Source organism: Oncorhynchus nerka, linkage group LG21, assembly GCF_034236695.1.
Source record: "Oncorhynchus nerka isolate Pitt River linkage group LG21, Oner_Uvic_2.0, whole genome shotgun sequence".
NCBI classification, from domain to species: Eukaryota; Metazoa; Chordata; class Actinopteri; order Salmoniformes; family Salmonidae; genus Oncorhynchus; species Oncorhynchus nerka.
The window spans coordinates 35,767,863-35,785,723 of record NC_088416.1 but is presented as its reverse complement, the minus strand read 5'-3'; the positions used below and the strand labels follow the sequence as shown (position 1 = coordinate 35,785,723).

Sequence of the window (17,861 nt, the reverse complement as noted above, 5' to 3'; positions counted from 1 at the left end):
AAAACGTTAAATAAAAATAAAATGATGTTTTATTTTTATGTAATTTGTTTTCCAACCAATCACAAAAATCCTGTCTGTTACCGGGTAGAAAATAAAAAATAGTGAATTTGTACTTTGTCTGTTTTTGTCTTAAAGATGATACAATATGGAAGTTTTGCTCGAGTGTTGGCTGTATGGTTCGTATGCATGATGTGCAATATAAACTTTTGGGTGTGGGGAGGTTAGCCCCCCTTCTGTCTAGAGAAGTAAATTTTGGACAATATTACTGTCCATAAAAGTGGACCATTTTTGTCTCAAGAAACGGCCAATATTCCATAATGGAACTTTAAATGAGCCATGGTTTGTGTATAATGTAAGATAAATTGACGCAATAGGCCACTAATGTTGAATTACCCATATTGTATGTTTGAGATTACATTTTAAATGGGCGCCATCTAGTGTATACAACGAATGCATCTATAGGAAATCATTTATAGTAAAATTGTATTATCGGGAGAACTAGGCGGAGCACGAATGCACATTTATATTTTGCACATTGTCCTATCAATTCCGATCATATAAAACAGCTGAACCAAATATCAAATCAATAGCAGACAAAGCGCCACTGGAACGGAGTCGGGTCAGCCTTGTTGAATTGTTTGGGCTAAAATATAATTCAAACCTAAAATGGATCCTTGTGATTGCTCAAAAAGTAAGTTTGCCTAATGGAATTCATCTCTAAATTCCGAATTGACCTGAACGGGTACAATGGATTTTTATATAGTTGCAAATCAGGTGACCCTTATTAATTTAGTAGTTGACTTGTTTTGTTTATAGCTGGAAGCTGCAGTGGACTCTGCAAGTGTACAAACTGCGAATGTGCCAAGAAAAGTAAGTGCATGTGTCGATCTGTTTGAGCTCGGAACAAGAATGTTACACCCGCAATAACTTCTGCTAAATATGTGTATGTGATCTATAAAGTGCAATCTGTCGAAGCAAAGCGACGCAAACGGATGGAGCTAGAGTAATGTATACTTAGACTGCGCTATTGGATGTAAGGACTGACTATCCATTATATAGTTGTAGCTTCAGTGTTTTATTTTCCAATATCTTGTAAGCATTTTATATTGTGTTCTGATGGAATAGGCATACGACAGCTAAACTAAGCGCATTATGCATTTAAGTTAAATTCTTAAAGAATCAATGGGTACATGTCGAACTTATTTTTTATTTTATTTAACCACGTAGGCAAGTTGAGAACAAGTTCTCATTTACAATTGCGGCCTGGAAATGTGAAAATGGCTGTAACCAGTGCAGATTGCTTTTTTTTTTTTTTTTTTTTTACAGTTCAGTTGTGAACAATTGTTAGCCACGTCTTCGACAGACTGAACATCCCAAACTAATGAGAGGATTCGATCAAATTGGGCCCGGGTAGGCGTGCGTTATACCTGGCTCACTCCTGGGCGTGAGCCAGGTGCCCGGAAAAAGCCCGCTCAGTGACGCAATTATGCGCGAGGAATAATGAGTAGGATTGCCTTCACGTGCAATAGTAATTTCTTTATCTGCCTTCCCTATGAAAACAACTAGTTTGCAAATTCGGTGCGGTGCAGATTAATGACCGTTCGCTTTGCCAACCGGCTCCTCCCTCACCACTTTTGCCCGTTCACATCAAGGGTCATAGGCTGTGCCCCGCTGCTCGGCATAATCAAATCCGCCCATTGTCAACGCGCAACCCACCATTGAGACCTAAGAGCGAAATTGACTACCCTAGTGTCCCTTTAAAGCATGGGTTCCCAAACTCGGTCCTGGGTGCACACTTAGATTTTTGCCCAAACACTACACAGCGGAATCATGTAATCAACTCATCAAGCTTTGATTATTTGAATCAGCTGTGTAGTGCTTGGGCAACAATCCTAAACATGGGCCCAAGATGCAAGTTTGGAAACCCTGCTTTAAAGGAATCCTTCACCTGAAATTACAAAGTTGCATATCTTTCCTTACATTGTAAGCATTTAGTGCAATGTCAAATAATATTAAAATGGAATATCCACAGTCAAACTCCAGATGCTGCCACTAGTGGCATGTCTGTAACATTCAGCTGAACTTTTAGCCCAGATAAAATGCCTTCAGGCCTATTATATAGCAGCCACAGGTCTTGTTGGAAAACCAGTCTTGGTCAGGACTAATCTCTTCTATCATTCCTCCAGGTTGTTCCTGCTGCCCGACTGGAAGCAGCAAGTGCGCCTCTGGTTGTGTGTGCAAGGAGGGCAAGACGTGCAACACAAGCTGCTGTCAGTGATGGCATGACACTCCATTGTCCTCTACCCGTGCACATGACATTATCCCTGTTGTACGATAGAGCATTGTAATAAATTGCAGCTCCAATTTGGATGTCTTCAATCATGTGAAACTGTCTCCTTGCTTTTTAGTGAGCACTAATGTGAATTCCAGTGACATTACCCTTTCCTTTGAAATTTAAATGTCTGGCTATGTAAAAATGTGATCTGTGACTGTAGTGGGTACCACCTGGGGCCAAAATCAGGCCCTTGCTGGTATAGGGGGACTTCGCATGTCTTCCTTAATCAGTGGTGCCATAAAATGTAATATTTTTCATAGGACATGGGGGCAGGATCAATCCTCAGTGATTCCAGTTTTCTGGCTAAAATCTAGTCCTAGACATTTGCTAAGTGTTCTATTGCCTCACACGGGCAGCCTAATTCTGATATTTTTTTTCAATAATTGTTCTTTTGACCTATCACATTTCAGAGTTGACCCATTGGTAGGAAGGAATATCAAAATTGGTCTGCCTGCGTAAATTCATTTTAATAGGCTAACCTCGTAATATTGGCTTTGTATTTAACCCAAACGTAAGCGTATAGGCTTAATCAAGGTCTAGAGAACTTGCGCACAACTTCAGTATAGTTGGAATGGGCTCGATCTACAATGATTTGTACCTTAAGCCTGGGTAGTTACAAGCTTCCACTGATGGGTTATCCCCTCGGTGTCCTGTGCAAGCCACCCAGCATGTGTGTGTGTGTAAGGGCACACTTCCCCAAGACCATGAAGGACCACTTCTTACACCAATGTGGTAGATTGCCGAGACGGGGTCCTTTACCCATGGATTCTGTCGATGTAACGGTGTTATTTTTGAGAGGGTTTATACATTTGTGTAACGTTAAACTGAAATGTATAAATAACGACTGTCCATTCAAGCAACTGAAACCCAACCTACTATGACCAGGTACAACCAACAGTATTACTAGAACTATAGTACATCCTCTCCCTATTGACAAATGGCCTGTAAGAGATTTCGTAACTGGCGTAAAATTGACCTTGGCACTAGCCAATGAAAAACAACGGATATGGCCCTAGTTCGGTTTCACTGCAGCAGTGTTACTCGCATACCTCAGTGGTTGTTCGCCCAACTTCTGATACGAGAATAACAAATATTTAAAAAAAAATCTTCCCTCTGGTCAGTCGTTTTGCTGTGGAAACTAGCTAATTTGATTACATTTGCAGCGTTGAATCAACGAGGCAACACCAAGAAATTGTGCTGTGTTTCGGCGGATCAGCTAGCTACGTAACGTTTAGCTAGCTGACTCGACATCTGACATAGCCAGCTAGCGGCTAGCTAGCAACCACTACGGATACAATCTAGCTAACGGCTTTCGTTATCAAATACTCCCAGGTAATGTTATGCTAAATATATCTGCAGACTAACTTATATAAATCAATATAGCTAGTTATATTTCTCATGTTTGCTTATGCCTGAGTCAGACGCTAACTAGCTAGACTTTCAGCTTAACGCTATGTCCTGCGGTAGCTAGCTGCTAGCTATGATGCTAATTTAGACATCAAAATCAGAAGGCTAGCTAGCTAGCTGGTCAGTTTGCTAGTTTCTAAAATAACCTTATGTTTGAGCTAGAACTAGCTTATCGAAGCCGTACACAAAGGCCAACGTTAGCTTGTATGGGGATACGAGGACAACTTGACTCAGTTGTGGGTGGTTGTCAGTCGCATCGCCCTGTCCCTTGACCCCGACCCCTGTCCCTTCAGCATGCTGATGGTGGGAGGCGATGGAAGGATGCAGTAAAATGAGTGTGATGGAGCTGTGTGAGACGGATGATCTGGCCACCAGCTTGGTGCTGGACCCCTTGCTGGGGTTCAGCACCCATAAAATGAACGTCAGGTAATCTCTTTAAACCTCCTATCCATTACATATTTGACACAAGTGTGTGAAATTACAAACCTTTGCCATAGATGTATGCATTGTACCATTTTTCTTGTGCTTGGTCTTGATGGTTCCTCTATGCGTCTAGTAATCAGTCTTCATCAGGCAGTTAAGGCACAACTTCAGCGTTCTTTAAAGAGAAGTGGAAAAGTTAATTCACAAATGCGAAGGACAGCACACACCTAATTGTTGTCGCCCTGCAGTCCCCCCCCAGAGGTCCGTCGTTGGGGCTACCTCAAAGAGACTCTGCTACGCTTCCAACGCACACATGACTTACAGGCCACCTTTGAGGCCCTCACAGTGGGAGACTGGGCCTGTGACTACTTCACTGGACTGGGAACACACCGTCTGGAACTACTGAAACAGCATGTAAGTGCGTGTTTGCAGGATCAGTTAACCCTGTTATATCAGTGTGCACTAGAAGTACGTTTTTGATTTCCCCTTCCTTTCTTTAGTCAGTGTAATTTCTTTCATTTGTTCATTTACTTTTGTTGCCTCTTGTCATTTTTTTCTTATTAGTTTGGGCAGTTTGCTAATATGACCTATTTTCACTCTGTGGGTATTCATGATTGTGTGCATGAACATGCTTGCCTATATGCATGGTCTTGACAGCTATTATTTCTTCAGGTGTATCGCTACCTCTGTGCCTTCCTGTTGGATAGTGGTGTCCAGATTGAGTCATGTGACCGATACTCTTCAGAAACCAACGGAGCAAAGATAACCTCTACCAAGCACTGGTAAGGATCAACTTCTTTTAACAGTTGCATTCAGTAGTCATGTGTAACTCTGCAGATTAGATACATCTTGTCTGTGTTTTTATATATCATGTTTAACTGTGACGATGAATGCTGCAGGTTTGTAGGTGAGCGGATGGAGGTTCTGTTGGGTTGTATAGCCGAGCTGAGTCCAGCAGACAGTGCTGTTCTGAGAGCAGGGGTGAATGACTTTAGTGTGATGTACTCCACTCGTAAGCGCTGTGCACAACTCTGGCTTGGGCCTGCGGCTTTCATCAACCACGGTGAGTTTTTCAAGATTCAACCCCAGTTACTGTCTGCCACACTGTACAGGCACTGTACACACACTAAAACAGAAACCCACTGTCCATACACTATCACAGAACACACAGACAGAGCATTTGCTTATGGGATTTATCTTAATTAGGCAATCCTAACAAGTCATACATTAGATCTAGAGTGATCAAATCAAATGCCCTAATCTAATCCTGTTATTTAATGTGCTCCCCTACAGCAGAGCTTCACAGGATTTGCTAATGGTCAATACTTTTATTATACAGACGCATGGCACAATTTCCAGTGTTTTTAAGTTGTTATATCTGTATTGTAACCATACGTTTGTTTCTGTTTCCTGGGTGAAGACTGCAGACCAAACTGTAAGGTAATCAACAATGTTATATATTATTAGTCATGTTACTCTTCTATATTTTTAATCACTCTCTGTGTTTGTTTCTGTTAAGCATTGTTCCCTTTTTCATAGAAGTGTTGTTATACATGATTATTGTTATTATCCTCCTCGTCTGTGTCTTTTGTTTGTACTATTATGGTTTTATTGTTTGAAGTGTTACATCCCCAGGGCTAGCGATGTCACCTTGTTTCTTCCCTCACCTCCCCCTTCTCTCCAGTTTGTTCCTGGTGATAAGAATGGAGGCTGTGTAAAAGTGGTGAGGCCCATCGCACCTGGGGAGGAGATCACCTGTTACTATGGCGACAGCTTTTTTGGAGAAGACAATGAAATGTGTGAATGCTGCACCTGTGAGAGGTGAGAGGATTGAGACATATCTGCTCATTGTCTCAATGACCAGATTAACTTATACATGCATGCATACATACATACAAACATACAGACGTACAGACAGGCGTAGAGACGGGCGTACAGACAGACGGGCGTACAGACGGACGGGCGTACAGACGGACGGGCGTACAGACGGACGGGCGTACAGACGGACGGGCGTACAGACGGACGGACGTACAGACGGACGGACGTGCAGACGGACGGACGTGCAGACGGACGGACGTGCAGACGGACGGACGTGCAGACGTACGGACGTGCAGACGGACGGACGTACAGACGGACGGACGTACAGACGGACGGACGTACAGACAGACGGACGTACAGACGGACGTCCAGACAGACAGACAGACAGACAGACAGACAGACAGACGTACAGACAGACAGACAGACGTACAGTACCAGTCAAAAGTTTGGACATCATTCAAGGGTTTTTCTTTAATTCGACTATTTTCTGCATTGTAGAATAATAGTGAAGACATCAAAACCTTGAAATAACACATATGGAATCATGTAGTAATCAAAAAAGTGTTAAACAGATAAAAAATAGATATTTTAGATTCTTCAAAGTAGCCACCCTTTGCCTTGATAACAGCTTTGCACACTCTTGGCATTCTCTCAACCAGCTTCACCTGGAATGCTTTTCCAACCGTCTTGAAGGAGTTTCCACTTATGCTGCGCACTTGTTAGCTGCTTTTCCTTCACAATCTTAATTGGGTTGAAGTTGGGGGTTTGTGGAGGCCAGGTCATCTCCATCACTCTCCTTCTTGGTAAAATAGCCCTTACACAGCCTGGAGGTGTTTTGGGTCATGGTCCTGTTGAAAAACAAATGATAGTCCCACTAAGCCCAAACCAGATGGGATGGCATATCACTGCAGAATGCTGCGGTAGCCATGCTGGTTAAGTGTGCCTTGAATTCTAAATAAATCACTGACCGTGTCACCAGCAAATCACCATAACACCTTTTCCTCCATGATTTTACGGTGGAAAATACACATGCGGAGATCATCCGTTCACCCACACCACGTCTCACAAAGACACAGTGGTTGGAACCAAAACTCACAAATTTGGACTCCAGACCAAAGGACACATTTTTACTGGTTTAATGTTCATTGCTCGTGTTTCTTGGCCCAAGCAAGCCCCATCTTCTTATTGGTGTCTTTTAGTAGTGCTTTCTTTGCAGCAATTTTACCATGAAGGCCTGATTCACGCAGTCTCCTCTGAACAGTGGATGTTGAAATGAGTCTGTTACTTATTTGGGCTGCAATCTGAGGCTGGTAACTCTAATAAACTTATCCTCTGCAGCAGAGGTAACTCTGGGTCTTCCATTCCTGTGGCGGTCCTCATGAGAGCCAGTTTCATCACAGTGCTTGATGGTTTTTGGGACTCCACTTGAAGAAACTTTCAAAAGTTCTTGACATCTTCCGCATTGACTGACCTTCATGTCCTAAAGTAATGATGGACTGTTGTTTCTCTTTGCTTATTTGAGCTGTTCTTGCAATAATATGGATTTGGTCTTTTACCAAATAAGGCTATCTTCTGTATACTACCCCTACCTTGTCACAACACAACTGATTGGCTCAAACGCCTTCAGAAGGAAAGAAATTCTACAAATGAACTTTTAACAAGGCACACCTGTTCATTGAAATGCATTCCAGGTGACTACCTCATGAAGCTGGTTGAGAGAATGCCAAGAGTGTGCAAAGCTGTCATCAAGGCAAAGAGTGGCTATTTGAAGAATCTCAAATATATTTTTATTTAACACTTTTTTTGGCTTACTATATGATTCCATATGTGTTATTTCATAGTGTTGATGTCTCCACTATTATTCTACAATGTAGAAAATAGTAAAAAAATAAAGAAAAACCCTTGAATGTGTGTCAACTTTTGACTGGTACTATATAATGATGTGTAATATTATATTATTTCTTTATTATTTAGAAAAGGAGAGGGTCACTTCCGACACAGAGAGAGGCCGCCTGGTTGTGATGACTTTAATGACCTGTCTGGACAGAAGTACCGCCTCAGAGACACAGACCTTCGTCTTAACAGAGGGAAAGCACCCTGTCCTCCTACATTTCGGCCTACATTTACATTTTCAAATTCAGGTAAGTTTTTGTCTTTCGTTTCAAACGTTAAGCTAATGAGGTTCATGTCTTTTAACAATGCCTGAAATTCTCATTCTATGAAGATACAAGTGGTACTACGTATTGGTCATTGAGCAATAAACTGTCTTTATTGATAAATGTATTGCAGATAAGACAGTTAGTGACAGTATGCAACTAGAATGTAATGTTAGGTGCAGTATGCATTTATTTGTTATGCTATTGGTTTTGCCTGAATTTCTTAGTTCTTTGTCTTCCTGTCTCAGCTATCCCTTCAAGGAATTCATTTACCCAGCAGATGAAGAGAAATGCTCTGATGATGAGCAGGAAGACCAAAAGGTTGAAACAGGAGGGGCAAAGGAGGATATCAGGAATGAAGCAGCAACAGCTGATAATGCCATCCCTATCAGAGGTGGTGTTGAGGGACCTTCGGGTCCGAGTACGGCGCCACACGTTCAACTTCTTGTTGAGCTGCAAGGACCCCACCAGCAAAGAGAGGGCCTTGCTGCACCAGCTTGAACATGTGGAGACAAAAGACAAGTGGAGGAAGGAACAAGCTGCTCTCTGCTGTACAACCAAAGAGAATGACAAAAAAGAGAAGAGCAGCAATACTTGTGAGTTAAACCTGAAGCCTTTCACTCTTCACCCTTCCTTGTCTTCTCAACAGAATGCTGGATCAGCAGTTTGTGGACAGATACTGGGTGGAAAGCCCCTTCGAGTGGTGGAAAAAGTATCTGTCCAGACAAGGATCTCTTCCAGAACAAGGAGCATGATCAGAAACTGTCACACACGCCAGTCTGTTTCCAGAGCCAAGAAGAACAACAAAATCATTTGCAAGCGCATTGAACTCACCAAACCCATTTGCAGAAAAAGCAACAGCGCAAGTCCTCAGAAACACATGGATAGCTGTAGTGGAAAAGATGCCACGCACAATGTTATCAAAGATATTAATGGAACCAATTGCATAACCATCGAAAATAACACCAGCAGCAACAACAATGATGTGGCATACATCAGCAACAGAACATACACTGGTGGAGGCGGGCCCAAAGGTAGCAAGGCTCAGGATGCAGATCAGAAACCAGTGGATCTGAAAGTGGAAATCAAAAGCATTGGAGAATTGGGGACTGATGGGACACTTGTGGCGAGCAAACCCTCTGGTAAAAGAGTTGAAGTTTGCCAAAGTGCTTTGGACAAAGCCAAGAAGCCTGGGAATCACCAGAAACCCATTAGTACTCCCCTTGTCACTACCACCCCTAGCACCATTTCCCTCTCTTCCCCCTCACTTGACCATGTTCCGGTAATGTCAGGACTGAAGCAAGTCACAGTTAGCTTGATAAGAGTGTCTGTGCCGGGAAGTGTAGCAGAAGAAAGGGCCTGTCCAGGATTGGAGGGAAAGGGCATTGTGAGAAGAGAGAGCAGCGTACCAGTGCAAGCAGAACAGATGGCTAGATCAGCTACACAGGGAGGAGAGGCAGACACCAGAGTGTCCAGGTCCCAGCAGAAGTCCATGGAGGAAGCAGGCAGGGAGTTGTTAGACGCTGAAGGTAAGAAAGGGGTGAGGGAAATGTATTTCAAGGCTAAGATTAACAAAGTTGATGTAGGAAGGGAACAGACTGCTGTGGTGAAGGTCGATTTATTACATGGTGAGAAAGGTGCAGGTGAGAAGGTCATTGAAATAGAAGCTGCTGGTGGGGGGGGCGAGGTTAGTGTGCCTGAGAAGGGGCATAGGGGGAGTGTAAAAGACATTGATAGAGGGGCAAAACTAAATAGTAAAAGTGTACAATCTCAAGTTGTTGGCTGTGATAAGAGGGTGCTTAGAGGGCGAAATGATGCAGAAGAACAGAGTAATGGAAAAGCAGGAGGACAAAATAGCAAAAGTTGTGACAGCATTGTCAGAAAGGATGGAGGTAAGAATGAGAGGGTGTCTGAAATGGGGAGTAGTATAACTATGGACAAGAAGGGTGTTGTCATCAAACAGGTGAGGGTTCTGCTTTCTGATATTCTAAGAAAAGAGTGGGATCAGAAGGCTGGGGGCTCAGGAAGTGGGAACACAGGAAAGAAAGATCTAATTTCCTCCAATCACAAGCAAATGGAAGATGGCAGAGAGGCAAATAAGGATGGAGGGAAAGAGGTTAGGGAACAAATATTATCTGATGCACAGACAAATAGTTTGCCTCATGCAACAACACAAAGTGGGATAACTTCCAAACGGGGGAAAGGAAGGGCTAATAAGATGAAACTTGAGGGTCCAGGTCAAGACTTGCATATTCACTCGCCACAAAGTAATGATGATTTAATCCCAGCGAAAGATAGGCTTTCCAAGTCTCCCCCTCCTTCTTCAGAATATCTTCAGACACACACCCAGGCCAACATTCCTCTGAAGAAACGGATGTTCCGTAATTCGGTGGAGACTGACTCTGAACAGAGCATCAACTCTCCTGTGTCAGAGCCATCCTCCAAGGACCTCAAACCCTCCACAGAGCTGAGGCAGAATCTTACTCTGTGTTCAGGAAGAGAAACCAAAGCTATCAAAATGTTGGAGGACAGCGGTAGAGGTGGGTTGCGGTCTAATAGTGACCCTAAGTCTACCGTTTCAGAGTTTGGGGTCCAATCTCGGACACAGACCTTCGAGAGGACAGCAAAACAAAATGCAACGCCCAGAATGCTGCGTCCCAGAGTCAATCAACTGGAACAAGACCGGCCACGGAGGAGTGCAGGAAAGTATAAAAGAGGGACCCGAGACTCAGAGGTACTGGAGAATGAATCTGATGAGGACAAACACAAAGCAGGACATGGTGAAATCTCACTGGATTCTAAAAAAGAACATGTAAATGAAGGAGAGAAGAAGCCAGAATCACATACTGAGTTACTGAATTCACTCACCTCACAAACATGCAAGGAAGAGAACGGGAAAGGGCAGAGCCTCAACTTCAAAATTCGTTTTAAGAGAAAGAGGGGCAAAGTGTGGGAGTTGGACAGACCTGCAGGAGGAGAGGATTTGATTATTGAAGCAGAAAAGTCTATTGAATCACAACAATTGGAGCCTTATAGGGCCATTTTAGATTCTGTGTCAATCTTAAACTTAGAAATGGAGAAGGGTGCCCAGGCAGATGGGAAGGAGACTCATGATGTACGATTTTGGAAGAGACGTAAAGTTAGACGAGACAGATTGGGGCGTTTGAAAGATAGAGGTCCCATTTTGATGAACAGGCAGAGTGAGGTTGTAGCTGTAGACTCGAAAGAGAAAAAAAAGGAACAGGGGGAGCTCAGCGAGGTAGAGATAAATGAGGTGCTGGATGAGGTTATTTATGGAGTAAAGCAACTGCCAGGAGAAAAGAGCCATACAATTTCTAGTGAGGGTATGTCTGTTGGAGTGGGGGGACTGCAATGTGACTATCAAGTCACACCAAGTCCTGTTAGAATCTGTGAAAAAGAGAAAGATATTCTATCCTTGGCTGAAGACAGAGAACAAGTGAAGGATACTTGTATTGGAGTAGAGAGTACTTTGGTTGACAGTGGGGCACTGCATGAACACAAAGTAAAGGATGAAGACCAACCCTTGCCACGGATCAAACTGCGGAGAAAAATACAGGGTGTATGGGAGGTGGAGAGCCAGGTGTTGGAGCAGATTGAAGCAGAGTCTGAAAAAGAGAAGAAGGAAATGACATGCATTAAGCCAAAAGAAGAGTGCCCTTCTCAACCTCCCACCTGCCAGAAACTCAACAGTGCAATCAAGTGCAACACTTTAAAAGATTCCTCTGCTGTTCTTCTGAAAAAAGAACCTCCCCCCCTCACTTTATCTCTCTCACCCTTGACCCTTAACTCACCCCAACCTGTGGGTTCTGATGTGATGGCCTATGCTCCTGAAACAATGAATGATAGGGCCATGCCAAAAATCATTAATAGGGGAGGAAGGGGAAGGGGACGGAAAGAAAGGCAGAAAACAGAGACTGCTCGTAAGGTTGCAACTGGAGAGATGGGAACTTCTTGTCTTAGTCATAACCTGCTACAGATAGACAACAGCCTTTCTAAACTCTCAGAAGGGTTATGTCAGTCACAATCCTTAGAAAAAAACATACCTTCTGATTACACTGCTTCCACCTCAAAGATTCCATCCCAGTCTCAGTCTCCACCGTTCAGTTTTCCAGAAAGGATGCTTTCCACAGAATCCAGCTTTGCTAATTGCTGTGAAGATCTCCTCGACTTCCAGTGTCTCAATCTTGAAGGGTTCTATCATCCACAGAACATCCTCCAAACCTCTCCAATAGACCTCTGTCCAATGGATCCACCCAGCGGGCCCTTTAGTAGTCCCCTCTCTCATAGCCCCTCGGATGCTTGGAACCCAGAAACCCCATACCTTGGCCCTCCAAGCCCAGGAAGTATCTTCAATGCAGAGGATCAGCAATTTCTTAATGGTCTTGTGTGCTCCAAAAATGAGTCTCTCCCTTTGGATTGTGGAGTTAAGGATACTTCCAAAGACCGAGGACAGCTCAATGCAAATTTTTGTTTTACACCCCTGAGCAGCGCTGAGGGGACTTTCATGGATCGTTTTTTGATGAAAAATCCTGGGATGAAATTGTCAAAAGAAGATTCTAAGACACAGGCCTTATCTTCAGCAGCCAAAACCCACTACTCTCAGAAAGAATCATTCATGTTTAATACAAATACTCCATCCATCGGTTCCCATTCCCACAATACCCCAGTCAATGTTCACCATCAGAGCACCAATGGTACTAAGACTAGTTCTGCTCATTCCAACTTTTCTAAGGCCCAGCCTCAAGTCAAAACTCCGGGTCCCTTCCACCTGATGAGCTCTTCCAACAAATCTCAATCATTTTCCACCTCTCAGCCAGTGCCAAGTTCCTTCAAAACTGGGCCCCAGAATTACTCAGTCAAGTCTGTCCATTCACCTCAAGTGGTTTCTAACAAGTTTAGCTCACAATTAAATCCTAATGTAGGAGATGCTTTTCGCAACACGTATGACAAAAGCTCCAGTGTGATCCAGAGTGTGCTTAAGTTTCAAGGAGGGAAACCAAGTCAGAATTTGAATAGTGCCCCTTCTAAAGTTAATATTGTCGCTGGCAACCCTAAAATTGCGGCCAAACCTCATATTGCCAAATCTAGGTACAGTGACACTGACAAGGTCCACCAGAGTAACAAATGTTCAGGTTTTAGCACTGGTGGCCATAAAGGTAGCATGCCCAGTTATAGCATAATTTCAGGAAAAGATCCAGTTCGTCTCAATGCATCAAACTACCCCATCAAGTCAAATCTTCCCAATGACAAAGTCCATCCAGATTATTTCCAGACATCCAGTAAAAGTACAACGACAGCTTTGGAGAAGCCTCCCTCTGACAAACCTCAATACACTGAAACCAGCTTTGGCAGCAAAAACTTCTCCACTCTCCCAAGGCCTTTCTTTTTCCCCAGCCAAGCACCTCAGAGTTATGGTTCTCATGGCAAACGTTTGAATCAGGACAAGCCCTGTGGTGCTGTGCACTCCCAGAACCCTCACTCTTCCTATGCCACATCGGCGTCACCTGACAAACTGTGTTACGATTCCTCAGACTTGACCTTTTCCACCTCGCTCTCTCCCTCTATGTCTCAGCACAATAGCCCCCAAGTAGCACACAGCTCTCCCTCTGGATCACAGACACCAGCAAACAAACAGCAGCCCCCCTCCTCCTCCTTCTCCTACTCTTATGGTCACCAAGGTCCACCTTATGTGGTCAACTTTACTGGTGACCACTCAGTCACCATGGGCCTGGGAGATTACCCAGGGTCACCGCCCACCAACTATACGTACCGCTGCCTCATGGAGCCTTCGGGCACCCAGGGGAGGCTGGTTCTGGAGCCATGTGGACCCCAACTCTCACACTCACCATCTTTCTCTGTGGGGGGCTTTTCAGGGCTTAAAGGCCAGGATGACCACTGCAAGAGGGACACACAACCGCAGTGCCAGCCCATAGACCACCCACCAACATCCCACCATGCTCCCACATCATCCCACTCCTTGAGTACCCCGGTCTCAGACCGTAAGCCCAAAAGACTGAGGCTAGTGGTTACTGATGGGCTAGTGGATCTGGACCTCCAGTATACAGACTGATTTATACCTGTTCTTCTCATCTGACTTTGATGCAGCTTGTAATATATCAACATTATTGTACAGAATTGTTCATGAGGAGCATATCTCTGCCCTGATGTTTTTTTAAACAGCAATTTACACAGTCTACCTATCATTATGTTTGTTTAATGGTTACTGGTGTTTGTTCTAATCCCTCTCTTGGATACTGTTATGATATGAATGTCTCAGAGGTTTTATTGACATCTGTGTGGATCGAGTAATGCTTATGCTTAACAGTTTTACTTATATTTATTTTGTGAATACAACCATCTTATGTGTCCAGTGATTTGCAAGAGGAAAATATGTAGTAAATAGATCTCCATAATGCTTTTCTGGCATGACGTCCTTTCATAGTCTGTCATAGTAGAGGTTAGTCTCAAGGTGGGCACATTGAACCCTCTAGTTAGTAGTATGTGGAGGCCTTCTTACTGTACTGTAACATAGTTGAATGGGTTGTTCTCTGAAGTTGACATGTCAGGAAGATAGGCCTACACAAACCGTTTGCACATTCTACAACATGATTACTTTGACATAAAAATGTGTTTTTAAGTTTTAAAACAAGTGTGTATCATGTTTCTGTGATTTTGGGCAGTAGGGCTTTGATTCCAGTCGGTTTAAGTACTGTCTACGAGCTCTAAAATGTACAGTTTTATTGGATCTGCTCTCTGTTTCTCTAAGTACATAGACTTGCAAGTGTGTGTGGGAGTGTGGAGGAATTTTAGGTACCATGCTTTTCTGTACATGGTATATTGGTGCACTGCCTTGCCAATTTGAGTGAAGATTAGCAGTCAATGGTGCATTAAGAAATGCACAGTGCATCAACAGTGTGTGTACTGTAGAATGACTTCCAGGCCTGTAAATTCCAGGACAACTCCACTGAGGGGTGGCGTGCATGATATGAACTGCAGCTCTGCAGCCGCTGTCCAGAGCACCCACAGTATGCGAGGGAGGGAGACCGGGTGGGTGGGAGACTGACTGCAATGTTTTCTGCAGAATGAGGTTTTATCTTTGGTCTTGTGTAGGTCAAGGGGTAGATGATACTGTATTAGTGTGGCAACTTGGACTAAGTGGGTACATTTTGTGTTCCCTCCCTTCCTTCTTTCCCCTTTGTATCCACACTGAGAATACTTGGTGCTTATGGCATTATTATGAAGCAACTTCAAAGCAATCTGTTGTGAGTTAGAACAAGGACAGTTACTTGTTACTTGATAATCTTGCTTTTAGTCTTGTCTCGCTCATTACTTAATTGGATCACACTGGTTAGGCTAGTTGTGTAGATGGTGATCGCAATGAAATGTTATCCGAGAAATGTGTAGTCAGCCACGTGGTTGCATGTATTATTTTTACATCCATGAATGAGATTCACATTTTTGAAATGGACGTTGCTCTTACACATTTGTAATGTCATTTGAGCATTCCACTTTCGTCATCTAGACATCGTTCCAGTAGCAATCCAACAGAGGTACTACATCATCTTATGTAAAACCATGAAGCAGTCATGTCTGTCTGTATTATTATTATTATTATTATTATTATTATTGAAAATGGTGCTTTATTGTAATTTAATATTTGACATATAATATTGATTGTTCCAGATAAGAAAGGTTTGTTTATATTACATGATAGAACATATTGTTTATTTACTTAAAAAAAAAAAATCTAACATTTCATTTATGGTTCCCCAACGTTTCCCCTGGACCAAGATTTAGAGTTGATTCAGGTGGTGATATATCATCAGCCTTCTGAAGAGGTAAACATTCTAATGGTCTGCTGTAGAATTGTAAAATGTAAATCATTAAAGAAAAATGCATTCTTTTTTTGAATTAATCTTTGGATGTGTCTTCACAATTTATTAGTGGTATGACGTATTTATTGGTTCAACAAACACCCTTGTGTCATCTCGCATGAAACTGTTATTAATCATTTTGCTTAATTAAATACAGTAATTATATTATTTGACTGAATTTGTTTGGTTGCAACCATCATTGTAGTCCAATTTGTAAGTCGCTCTGGATAAGAGCGTCTGCTAAATGACTTAAATGTAAATGTAGTCCACAGAAAATGCTGTAAACTCAATATTGACTTATTTGTTCATTCAGCCATTTTGTTATACTGTAGTTTATGAAAATACCAAACTTCTAACAGTGTATATGTTTAGGGTGGAAAAACAATATGCTGGTTTGATTGTAGGTTTGATTGAAAGCTTCCTTCAGGCAACTACTTCCTTATTTACTCAACATATTTACACAAGCTTTCATATTCCTTTCTTGACTGGATGTGTGTCCCTCTCCAGTCTTAATGTCTTTCTCTCTATCCATACAGTATATGACTGTCATTTACGTCTTGTCACTAAGCCTCCTCCTGTCTGTTTCCCCATCTTCTCCATCACTCAGTTTTCAGTCTTGTTTCTAGCAGCATGTACTTCCCATTGGCATGTTTAGTGCTTCAGATCCTGTGACCCACTTTGCTTGTCTCAGTGGAAAGTGAGGGGTTAAATGTGATGCCAAGTGGAACAGCTTTTCCATAATGAGGACAAGCAGAGCAGAGAGGGAGAGACAGAGAGGTGATCTGAGTGTGCTAAGAGACTGGATCCTTTGAGGTGTTTCACCAACCACTGAATGATTATAGCCCTTAGCATTCGATGCTAACACCTGCTGACACCTATATGTACATAAACTCAGTGATATCAATGCTAGTACCTGCTGACACCTACATGTACATCAAATCAGTGATATCAATGCTAGTAAATGGTACTAATCCACACCATGCACCATCAGCTTCATCTACACACAGCCTAGTGCATATATGTGTAAAATAGCCACACACTGTGAAGGATTCCTTTACTGGCTCAGGGAACTGAAACTGGCCATCTTTAACAACAGTGATATACCTATTCTTCTGTACGTCACAATTCCACTCAACTCTTAAATATACACTACATGACCATAAGTATGTGGACACCTGCTCGTCGAACATCTCATTCCAAAATCATGGGCATTAATATGGAGTTGGTCCCCCCTTTGCTGCTATGATAGCCCCCACTCTTCTGGGAACACTTTCCACTAGACGTTGGAACATTGCTGCGGGGATTTGCTTTCGTTCAGCCATGAGCATTAGTGAGGTCGGACACTGATGTTGGCGTTTCAATTCATCCCATAGGTGTTTGATGGAGTTGAGGTCAGGGCTCTGTGCAGGCCAGTCAAGTTCTTCCACACTGATCTCGACAAACCATTTCTGTATGGACCTCGCTTTGTGCACGTGGGCATTGTCATGCTGAAACAGGAACGGGCCTTCCCCAAACTGTTGCCACAAAGTTGGAAGCATAGAATCATCTAGAATGTCATTGTAGGCTGTAGCGTTAACATTTCCCTTTACTGGAACTAAGGGGCCTAGCACGAACCATGAGAAACAGCCCCAGACCATTATTCCTCATTTACAGTTGGCACTGTGCATTGGGACAGGTTGCGTTCTCCTGGCATCCGCTAAACCCAGCTTCGTCCATCGGACTGCCAGATGGTGAGGCGTGAATCATCACTCCAGAGAACGTATTTCCACTGCTCCAGAGTCCAATGGCGGTGAGCTTTATGCCACTCCAGCCAACTCTTGGCATTTG

The 17,861-nt window shown here is 43.1% G+C and overlaps 1 protein-coding gene and 1 long non-coding RNA gene across 2 annotated transcripts; both read left to right on the top strand.

Annotated features, from left to right (window-relative positions):
• The first annotated feature begins 503 nt into the window (after positions 1-503).
• On the top strand, positions 504-2,383 carry LOC115110750 (uncharacterized). Its single transcript, XR_003860678.2, has 3 exons — positions 504-691; positions 817-870; positions 2,187-2,383. It is a non-coding gene; the product is annotated as an uncharacterized LOC115110750 (long non-coding RNA).
• A 954-nt stretch (positions 2,384-3,337) lies between these two features.
• LOC115110747 (uncharacterized) lies at positions 3,338-16,075 on the top strand. Its single transcript, XM_065006694.1, has 9 exons — positions 3,338-3,667; positions 4,036-4,168; positions 4,414-4,579; positions 4,838-4,947; positions 5,065-5,228; positions 5,586-5,605; positions 5,850-5,986; positions 7,958-8,124; positions 8,388-16,075. Exons 2-9 carry the CDS (start codon positions 4,056-4,058, stop codon positions 14,228-14,230), a joined length of 6,720 nt encoding a protein of 2,239 aa, XP_064862766.1. The 5' UTR covers positions 3,338-3,667; positions 4,036-4,055; the 3' UTR covers positions 14,231-16,075.
• The last annotated feature ends 1,786 nt before the right edge of the window (positions 16,076-17,861 follow it).

Bases quoted from the DNA above. Each gene is read 5' to 3' on its own strand.
- LOC115110747 (XM_065006694.1), top strand. From the start codon at position 4,056: ATGGAAGGATGCAGTAAAATGAGTGTGATGGAGCTGTGTGAGACGGAT. The intron at 4,169-4,413 runs GTAATCTCTTTA...GTCGCCCTGCAG, and splicing joins ACCCATAAAATGAACGTCAG to TCCCCCCCCAGAGGTCCGTC. The intron at 5,229-5,585 runs GTGAGTTTTTCA...TCCTGGGTGAAG, and splicing joins TGCGGCTTTCATCAACCACG to ACTGCAGACCAAACTGTAAG.